Source organism: Thermobia domestica, chromosome 6, assembly GCF_964235325.1.
Source record: "Thermobia domestica chromosome 6, izTheDome1.hap1.1, whole genome shotgun sequence".
Taxonomy (NCBI): domain Eukaryota; kingdom Metazoa; phylum Arthropoda; class Insecta; order Zygentoma; family Lepismatidae; genus Thermobia; species Thermobia domestica.
In genome coordinates this window covers 142,270,916-142,282,484 of record NC_137459.1, presented here as the reverse complement: position 1 = coordinate 142,282,484, position 11,569 = coordinate 142,270,916, and the positions used below count along the sequence as shown (strand labels likewise).

General features: G+C 34.9%; 1 protein-coding gene across 1 annotated transcript; it reads right to left on the bottom strand.

Annotated features, from left to right (window-relative positions):
- Positions 1–1,147: 1,147 nt before the first annotated feature.
- LOC145687320 (protein GVQW3-like) lies at positions 1,148–1,627 on the bottom strand. Its single transcript, XM_081760780.1, has one exon. The coding sequence runs from the start codon at positions 1,625–1,627 to the stop codon at positions 1,148–1,150; it is 480 nt and encodes a 159-aa protein (XP_081616906.1).
- Positions 1,628–11,569: the final 9,942 nt, after the last annotated feature.

Genomic DNA, 11,569 nt, shown 5'->3' with positions numbered 1-11,569 from the left:
ATTTTTAATAAGTAATAGCACGACAGTTATTTTAAATAATATATAGACATCAACCGTAGCAATATTCGTTGTTAACTAGCTTTTATTAATGAACTTTCATGTGTTTCCACCGGAGCAAAATATGTTTTGAGATAATCTTAAGGGAATTCATATCTCAAAACTTCCGTTACCTTTCGGCAAGTCGTCAGACGCCAATAGTTGACAAATTGAGACAGTTCGCTTTAAACTGGGGAATTTTCTGGAATTACTAAAAGTAACCACCGATGATAGTATCCAATTTATCTAATGTTTTTACCGAAACAAACACAAAAAAACAAATAAGTACAAACATTTCCTGAACTTCTGCACCTTGCTTTTTCTTATTCATATCTTCTTTCGCCATATCTTTATGAGGTTAGGGTTCTGACCATTTACAAAAAAAAAAAAAAAAAAAAAATCATGAAGATCCATGTTTCTTTGCCTCCAGTCACAAATAGAGAATATCTGCTTCTCATATGAGAATACTAAAGAATCAAGAAAAATAACAAAGCAGTGTTTTGGGTGGCAGTGGAAGGCCCTTAGTACAGTCAGTTTTAACCTTTGACCCTTAGGCCCAGCCTAAACTCGCCTGAACTAGTGCGAGGTGCTATCCAGGACTTTTGGGACTGGTGCTGCTATCTGAAAAGTATTAGTAGTACAGATTTGTACCGATAGGTGGCAAGACTTGCATATCTGATGAGTGAGAGTGCACAGTTTCATGCAGCTTGGTTGATGTGTTCAGTTTCCACAGTTCTTTTCATGTTACTCTGTGTGTGGTTTGTGACGATTTTATGATGGATCCGAGAACAGAACAGCGTGTATGTATCAAATTCTGTGCGAATCTCGGGAAAAGTGCTACGGAGAGTTCTGCAATGATTCAACAAGTGTTTGGGGAATACAGAATGAGCCGTACGCGTGTGTTCGAGTGGCATGCTCGGTTCAGGGCCGGCCGTGCGGACATCGAAGACGATGCCCGCACTGGAAGGCCTGTTAGCTGCACAACGCTAGACATTGTTGCCAAACTTCAACAAACGTATTCTGGAAGTCTCTTTGAGGGCGTTTGGCACCGCCAGCGATGCTTCTTGAATCATGTTAGGTGTGTCGAACCGACGGCCTCTCAACTTTCATTTCAGATCTCGTCGCTGGTGACAACCAGTGACAAGAAGGTTAGATTATCAGATGCGGTCTGACTAAGCTCCATGCAAACTGCCTTACGCTGTGCCTTCTGATCAGTCAAAATCCTTGGTACAAATTTTGCGGTGAAACGATGCATGCCCAATTCAACAGTCAAAATTCGTTGGCATGACTCGTAACCAATTCCCACTTCATCAACAAGGTCGTGAATGGTTCGACGTCGATGTTCACGAAACAATTGTTGAAGTTTGTCAACAATGTCTGGTGTTGTGTGGCTAACGTTCCTTACAGTGTGGACATGGTCTTCGACGTCTGTACGGCTGGCCCTGAACCGAACATGCCACTCAAACACAGGCGTACGGCTCATGCTGTGTTCCCCAAACACTTGTTGAATCATTGCAAAAGTCTCCGTAGCACTCTTCCCGAGGTTCGCACAGAAATTGATACACACGTACTGTTCTATTCTCAGATCCATCGTACAATCGCCACACACCACACACAAAGTATCATGAAAAGCACTGTGGAAACTGAACGCATCAACCTAGCTGCATGAAACTGTGCACTCTCACTCACCAGATATGAGTTTTCTACCTATGCTCTTAAGCAAATTAAGCGGTGCTTTTGGTCTTCAATCCTGCAAAGCACATTTTCCACACTTTTTCAATCGACGTGAGAACGAGACGTATGAAGGTAACTTCCAGACATTAGGTACTATGGAGCAGATACCTTGAAAGTAGACGAAATAATCAAGTTCCTTCAATGGTATACTCAGCCAAGAAATAACACTTATAACATGAAAGAAGTTTTAATAAATTATTGCGTACAGGATGTCGAAGTTTTGCGACAAGCATGTATTTCGTTTATGAATACAGTTGTGTCAGAAACGATTGTAAATCCCTTACTAGAATGTATTACAATCGCTAGTGCATGTAACTTGGTGTATCGAAGAAATTTCTTAAAGGAAAACACTATTGGTATCGTAACAAAGAAAGGGTATCGATAGAGAGATGTACAATCAATTGAAGCAGTACATTGGATAGCTTGGAAAGGAAAAAAAAAACAAGAAACATTCAAATTGCCAATGCTGCACATAGTAAGGAAAAACTAATTGCATCACTGAAAGTAGATGGTGAATAGACAGACGCGGATACAGGAAAAATACACGTATGGTAATGTGAAGGATATTTTGCCCATGGCTGTACTTTTGCTACGCTAACGACCGAGATAAACCAATATATAATAATGCTACGGATAGCATGGAATTTAGGTATGAAGCAACAAAGAAAAATATTAAAAAAATAAAAGATTTTGGGTGTGAAGTTCGCGAAATATGGGGTTGTAAATTAAAAGAATAGTTGGCAGGAAATGAAGAGTTGAAAAATATGTTAGTAATCACCCGTACAAAAAGAAAAGTAGATTAAATCCTGGTGACGCATTTTATGGAGAACGTGTGAATGCCATACGCTTGTATCATAAAGCACAAGAGTCTAACAAGAAAAAAAAACTGTGTTACAAGGATGCTAAAAGTGTGTACCCGTTCTACGTAAAACTAAGACATTTCCAATTCGTCACTCAACTATCTATTTGCCTAGAGATTCAAATTTTTCCACCATTGAAGAGGTAGAAGGATTAGATAAGATAAGATTCTTCCTCAAAAACTTTCTTCCATCTGGTGCTGCGTTATAAATCGAATGATAGATTAATATCTCCACTTTGTCGAACATGTTGTGATGAATTAAACCAGTCGCCGTGTAATCACAGTGATGAAGATCGAATTCTACATTGTACATGGGTAGCAGATGAAGTAAGAAAAGAATTGAAAAATGATACAAAATAATGGTAATTCACGAAATTTGGGCTTATAATGTTGTTCAAGTGATGAAGAAACAGAACGTGGCGGATTATTTGCAGATTCTATAAACACCTTCTTGAAAGAAAGAAACGGAAGGTAGTGAATGGTGTGAAACAGATGAACTAAAGGAGAAGTACATACCACAATTTTATGGAAAAGAAGGGATATGTCTAGATGTAAAGAAAATTAAACATAATCCAGCACTTTGTAGTTTAGGTAAATTAATGTTAAATTCAATTTGGGGAAAATTTGCTCAACGTGAGAATATGGGCAATTTATGCATCATTAATGGCTCCAAGGAATTATATGATAAAGTAACATCTTATAATATAGACGTACATCAAGTATTTCTAGTAAACGATTGCATGTTGTATGTATAGTGGCAATTCACAGACGTAATCACTGTTTTACTAGCAACGGTAAACGTTGCACTAGCCGCATACACAACAGCACAAGGTAGATTGGAATTGTACAAATATTTTAAACTGCTACAAGGAAGAGTATTATATTTTGATACAGATTGAATAATTTACACTCAAAAACCTCGCGAAGGCACAATGCCAACTGGTGACTTTTAGGTGATCTAAAAAATTAAGTACTTGTATATGGCATATATTTCAGAAAAGGCATATATTTCCGAATTTGTAACAGCCGTACGCAAAAACTACGCGTTACATATTTTTGACCCCAGTACGAACAAGGAGTATCAAGTATGCAAAATACGAGGATTTTCATTAAATTGTGAATGTTCCGAACATTTAAATTTTGATGTAATGAAAAACTGATAGTAGATAATGAAGAAGAAGAAGAAGAATCTCGTCTAACCGAAGTCAAAATTACAAATGAGAATAAATGCCGCAGGAAAGATCATACTATATTTAGCATGCCCGAAACAAAAGTCTATAAAGTGAATTACATAAAATGATGTAGATTTCCAAATTTATTGATACTCTTTCATATGGATTCCCTCATTCCAACAAAAGAAGAATATAAATGTAATAATGTTCTTTATAAATATACGACAGAAGAGAGAATTATCATACTCCTTAACATTGGTACGACGTGGAAAGATCCATTTTCATGTATTGTTGCAGTACCAATGGATATGGAAAAAACCTCCTTTGTAATACACTTCATGTCTAATTTATCATCTATGGTTAATACATCGTTTCGTAAAATTTATTGGTACTATGGAGAGTGGCAAAATGCATACAGAGAAATTTCGATGATACCAAAATGTATTGAAGGATTACATCGAACAAAATATTTTTTTTTTTTACCTGAAACTGGACCTCATTTTATTATTATTGATGATCATATGTGTGAAGTGAACCGTAATATAGTTGATTTCTTTACAGAGGGTTCTCTTTATAGAAATCTTAGTGTACGTAATATTTATTACACAAAACATATTTCATCAGGGAAAAGGAAGCAGAGATATACATTTGAATTGTTCTTATCTCGTATTATTTAAAAATCCAAGAGATAAATGACAAATTAACCAGCTTTTTCCTGGTGTTCCAATATTGGAACAATTTTAAGGATGACGCAAATACCTGCTGAGCTGGTTACATTGTATCGCGATTAGTTGGGAGCACGCCAACTGCATTCACAATGGATGGAATGAATAAGTAATGTACTTGTTTCCTCCTTTATTAGGTTTTGCACCTTGAGGTGACGTCATTTTCAATGAAATTTTTACATGCTCCATGAAGGAAATAAAGTAAGAAAATACTTTTTATTTTTATGATTTTGTCTGTTTTTTGCCTCAGACACCTTGACTAATAGTTATTTCAAATCATATTAAAGAGCTATAAAGAAAGTAATGACTACAACTTGCACAGTATAATCTAAAATACAATGTTCCAATAATGGGACATCAGGATCGAATGGATCCGTTATTTTCTTTATTGTAAAATTTCATTTGTCTCACAACTTGGAATGTATATTACTTATTTTTCAAATATAAATGATTTTGCCATCCGCACGATTTCTCTGTTTATATTTACTATGTTACAATGTACAGCGGCGGAAACACTCATATCATTCTAAATGAATCAAAAATAGCTCATAATATTATTTGGTTGTAATTCCCTACTATTTGCACTATAAACATATTATAAACTATTTTGTGAAAAGTATGACACACTGATGTATGTTGTATGTATCATTTTTAACTCAACCAGTTAGTATCACACATGTATTTGGTGCACTAAGTCCGGAGCTAAATTCAATTTTTCTTAGTGGGATTACACATTCTACAGAGATACCCGATGATTTTATGATTTTTTAAATTTAAAAAAAAACGCTTCCCTTCAACAGCAGTATTTGAGACTAGACCTAAAGCTTAACATGGAATTTGAATCGCCTGTACTCTAGCCGGGTATCGAACTTGGGTCTCTTTCACAGAATGCGAGAACAGTAACCACTTAGTCATAATAGAATATTATTATAACAGATTATTATTTGTGACAAATCATTTCTTATTTGTGTGGTGTATGTGTGAATCTCGAGGAAACCTCGTACAATTTCAATCATACGTTGGACGAGATGTAAATAGACCTAAAGACACTGGCTTATAAAAATATGTTGTAATACAGTTGACAAATTGCCTTCCAAAAGATATGCATTTAATGATATACGCGGATAGACTATTTTCATCACTTTCATTACAAGTGGGTTAGAAGAATTCGGTATTGGTTTCACTGAAACCATTATGAAGAACCTAATAGAGCATTGCCCACTAAAAGATCCACAGGAACTAACTAAATAAAGTAGAGAGCATTTGATTTCAAAACCGACGCAGCTAGCAAATGCATGGTTGCTGAATGGAATGACAGTCGGGTAGTTCATTTGGTAACTACATACGATACAGTGGAGAATGTTGGTTCTGCAAAGAGATGAATTGCTAGGAAGAAGAAGAAATTATCAGTTTCCACAATATTGTTTCAATATATAACTAGTTCATGATAAGACTGGATAGGATGAGCGTTCTGTATTGATACCTCTTCCCACAATGCTTGGCAACTCTACAGAAAAATAAACAAACCCATCATTGCATTACCTCGGCTTCACAAGAAATATAGCCCAAATATATTTGCAGAAATATAGTTCTCAACCATCTTCAAGCGTAAGGGCAAAAATAGCAAGGAAACGCGTCCGTAGAGTTCTAGGATATGACCATTCTCATCATTGGTTACCTCCGGCTTCAAACTGTACCACACACACATTTAATTTCAGTTCTCGAATTGGTCAGATCTACCTGGAAGAAAAACATACGTATTTTCTAAATATCAATCTATATTGATTTTGGATATATCTAAATATTTAACATATTAATAGTTTATTCCTATACCTCCTTATAAGAACTATAGGATTTACTTTAGAATCATTAAAGAATATATATATTCATATACTGTAGTAAAAATTACATTTTATTCTGTTCATACCGTATTTCATACTATAATATTTGTACAAACTATATTTGCAAAATAAAAATATGAAAATGATCGGTCGTTTTATATTTGCTTCTGGGTATTGTAGGGATATAGAGGAGTGTTCTATTTGTAGAATAAATAACATATATAACAAACAATACGGTCACGTTCGTTCGTAACGTCAGAATTTAGGATAAAATCTTACTGGTACCGTTCGTTCCAACCTTGGAACAACTACTCCTGGTCTCGTTCATTCCTGGTGTTCCAATATTGGAACATTTCCATACAGGCGAATTAATTACGAAAAGAGACATAATTTAATATTAATCGTACAAATAGAAGACCCTCATTCAGAAAAACACATTTTTTTTTATAAAGTTCGAAAGTAAAAGAAAAATTCGGGCAAAAACGTGTTAAACATGTAGTGCCCCATTACGTGGGTTACAACAGTTAATTCTATGGCTTGATGTGCAATCCGTAGTTCATTTTAATGTTATGAAAGTTTGTTGTAAAGCAGTTGAGAAATTTATATTAAGTTTAATTAATTTTATCAGTAGTACCCGTATTATATAACTGTACCTAAGTTCATTTGAAAACATCATTATAAATAGACCATGAACACTCTTTAAGGAACTTATTCTCGGAAGTTAAAAAAGGAAACATATTATTCTGTTATTAAAAATAAATACGTTTTTATATTCTGCAGTTATTAAACTTTAACGAAATTTATAAAATTTCTGCAGATAAAGAAATCGCAACAGACAAATTATTGAATAAATTCTATTCTTCAGTGTGGATTGAAGCACATAGCATTGCCCAATTAAGAATTGAGTGTTTTGTAGTAGAAAATATGCCAAACACAATGATAGCTTAAATTTTTAAGGCTTGAGGGTCCCATTCCTTCGACACTACCGAAGCCTTCAGACATGATATAATCTTGAGTTGAGTTGAGTTGATTTTGAGTTTTACGTCCCGTTCAGCAGCGAGGCTATATGAGACGTGGACCTACTGATTAACGTGGAATACGAACCACATGAGCTCCCGCCGGGAATCGAACCCGGGACTCCTACGCCAAAGGCGCGTACGCTAACCGCTTAGCCACGGAGGAGCTCATGATATAATCTTCATATGGATAATTCTGTCAAAATTATCAGTACTAAACATGCAATAATAGTTGATAAAATTTTCGCATTTCGATAAGTATTGCAGTATGTATTTTGAAATGATTGTAAGTTTTCTGATTGCTACTGAATACGTCTTTCTTTTACCTTGATTTTTTGCAATGTATATCAGGTCAAGAAATGTTGGATGTGCTGCGGTGATTCATGGGTATCGAAGCGAATATATATATCTATCGAAGAATTTCGTAGTTATTCTCCAGATTTTCGTAAGGCTATCTAAATAGAACACAAATGGGTCTTCTTCGAATTTTAAAAAATAGATTAAAGGTGAAGTTTAATATATAGTAAATATGAAATACGAAAGAAATACTTGGATATGACCGCAGAGGCATATCGCATCATGTATGAATAGTAGATATTTATTGTATTTTGTGCTTCGTGGAGATAGTCATGCTTATTAACTTAAGGAGAATAGGAACTGATTTACTAACCATGTGTATATTATTGTTCTACCATTGTATTTTTGTTCGCTATCGACTTTAACAACCCACTTGGATCAACAATGATAAACTTATCATCACTCATCATCGCGCTTCTGTTACTAATAATATCTACCATCCTACTTCAACTACTGCTGCTGATGTTATGTATCATGAAATTTTATAAAAAAATGAGATTCATCATAGAAGATATCAATCGAAGACGTTGATAGCCAAGAAAAACTATCAGAAGTCATTTCTTCTTCAGAAAAACTTTCATTTCTTTTTGTTTTGTATCTGTTACTTGTATTAATATTACTTTGTTAATAATATATCAATCATATTCTAAATTCTGATTATTGTCTGTTAAGATTATTGTCAATAACATATCATGCTGCCATCTGGATGATGGCTCCAGTATGCCGTCTTTAATTTCCAATCCGACGTGTCACACTCGATATCAACGAATCAGGAATTAAATAATCTACAGATGCGTGTTCTTACGATCCCTGTCAAATAGAAGTTTTCCGTTCCGCAATACTAGATATTTGGAAAGACATTAGCTACATACAGTGTGTTGAACAGTGCTATTGCAAACATGAGTTATCAGCTAACTCCCTATAATCCAAAATTTATTAAAGAAAATTTTAACGACGTAACAAAGTTACCATATGGATGTTTATTTATTGATTTAAAACATGATACGCCAGATGAACTTCGTTTTCAATCAAATATCTTTCCTGATGGCATTTACCATTACGTTTATGTTCCAACGAAATTGAAGAAGAATAAGAAGATATGTTTATAATGCTAGTTTTAAACTGTATTTGTTCATTGTGTCAATATGTCTTCAAAGCGGAGATGATCTTTGTACGCTGAGCAAAGCAAATCCTAAATTACGTAAAGCTATGGTGGCAAATGCAGACTTTTCAGTAATTCTTAGTATTTGCGAATGATGTTATAATGTATTAAAATGGAACGCACATCTTACAAAAAAACAAACAGCAAGGTTAAGACGTAACAAGAGAACACTTGGGTATCTTGTGAACAAGGGAAACTCCATCGAAAAGAAGAATAAGCATTTGTTAGTGCAACAGGGTTGATTCATACCGGCATTATTAGCTCCTATTTTAATTGGTGCTTTATCAAGTTTACTTTTCCGTTAGTGAAACGGAACATGGAAAGAAAATGAGTTTAGTTCCACCTGGAGTTCTTAATCTATACAAACACCATCATCATCAGCCCTCAAGAAACGTGAGTCTTGGTTGGATCAAGAAATGCAAAGTACTTTACATTTATCCTCTGTTAGTGATGAAGAAAAGTGGAATCAATATACTCATGTTCTTCAAAAACATTTACAATTAATACAAAAACAAGAAGAGCCTGTTACACTTTCGATTACGTCAACTAAATCAGAAATGCGTCAAGTAGAATAAGAAATATTGTTATCTATACCCAAATTGTTTGGTAAAAGAGCTGAATTACTACTACGCAGAATGAAACATGATGATAATATCAAACGGGACAATAATGAAACTGTTTACATCAAACGTGATAAACTAGAAGGATCTCACATTGTAGATTTAACTTGTGATGTGTAAGGATCACCGAAACACACACATCAACCTGGATGGAAAAACTTGTAATTATTTATCTTCTAATAACACATCACAATAACTTATTGGAAATTCAAAATGTTTGTCATATATTTTACGACGAAACAAAACATCACCAGTAGGATATTCGTCAAGGAAAAAAACCCTCAAATCGTTTGAAGAAGACGCAGAAGAAGAAAAGAAAAAGGTAGTATATTCTATAAAAAGGGAACGTCCAGTATGGGCAAGATGGAAACCATAAACAAAGAGTTAAACTAAATTTAATACAACCCTTCAGACCCTGCTTCTTTTTTCAACTGCTAAAAATCGTGGACAGCTACAAAGAAGAAATCTGCCATACATTGTATAAGAAAGTGGTTATTGAAACAATCAACATGTTCGTTACACAAATCAGTACGGGGTCGTTTTACTGATTTCTATGTAGTGAATAACATTGATGATGAGTGGGAAAATGATATTAATGATCTTCAGTCTCTTCACAAATTTAATGACGGATATCGTTATATTCTTACAGTGGTAGATGTGTTCAATTGATATGCCTGGGCTCTGACAATAACATCTAAACGTACAAATGATGTCTTAAAGGCTTTAACCTTTATTTTACGGCTTGTAATACACTGCCAGAATAGTAAATCCGTTCTTTCCCGCGTGGCACTGTATTGACACAGGCGAAATATTTACTTTGACCCGCGAGCACACATATTTTTTTTAACTGATGTGCCTTATTGTATGAAGAGATAGTCCATAGTGAAATGAACCAAAAACGTTGGTTCTCAACCGGTGTGCTCGCAGGTCAAAGTAGACCTTTCGCCTGTGTCAGTACAGTGCCACGCGGGAAAGAACGGATTTACTATTCTGGCAGTGTACTACAAGCCGTAAAATAAAGGTTAAAAGGGGTTTTCAAAGACAGAAAAACAATTACATTCCGAACATTGAAGGAAAACCAAATAAAACATGTTACAACTAAAAATCCTGACACAAAATGTGGTATTGTAGAGCGTTTTAACAGAACTCTAAAAGAAAAAAAATGTGAAAGTATTTCGCAAAGTATCAAATGTAGAATTATGTAAATGTATTATTTGTTCTTGTGAAATCATACAATAAAGGTTATCATTCAAGTATTAAGATATCACCTGCAAAGGTTTCTCAACATAACATATTATAAATGTGGCACAATCAGCATGATAGTAAAATGAAGAAGAAGAAGAGGAAGAAGAATTCGGATTTCTCAGAACATCTTAAGATTGATTATACAGTACGAATTAGTAAAACCAAACGTATATTTCATAAAGGATACATGAAAAACTGGACTTGGGAAATGCTTAAAGTGAAGAAGATAATATATAGAGATTCACCTGTTTATGAACTGAGATATTTAAACAAGGAACCACTGGACGGATTATTTTATAGAGAGGAAGTACAACCTGTGTTTTTATCAAAAACGTTTTCTTAGAAACAATCATACACACAAGAAGAGTTGAGTTGATTTTAGTTTAGCGTCCCTTTCAGCAGCGAGGCTATATGATACGTGGACCTACTGATTAACGTGGAATCCGAACCACATGAGCTCCCGCCGGGAATCAAACCCGGGTCTCCCACGCCAAAGGCGCGTACGCTAACCGCTTAGCCACGGAGGAGCTCTACACACAAGAAGAAAAGGTAGCAGAAAATAATATCTTGCTCATTCGAAAGGATATCCTTCTTTCGATTCCTGCAGACCTGCATCATCAGCAAAGGAGATCAAGAAATACTATAGAACATGATGGAGACTTTTGCGTTACGCTTCCCAGCAATAGTTGGATGGAATATTTTCCTAACAACACCTTAACATCATACACTACTAAACTTCAAATACTGGAATTCCGTGAAAAGTGGGAAGTGGCTATTGCTAAGTTTCATTATCCTCATTCAA

What these genes read in the sequence shown, in the direction of transcription:
- LOC145687320 (XM_081760780.1), bottom strand. Translation starts at nt 1,627, where the DNA reads ATGGATCTGAGAATAGAACAGTACGTGTGTATCAATTTCTGTGCGAAC.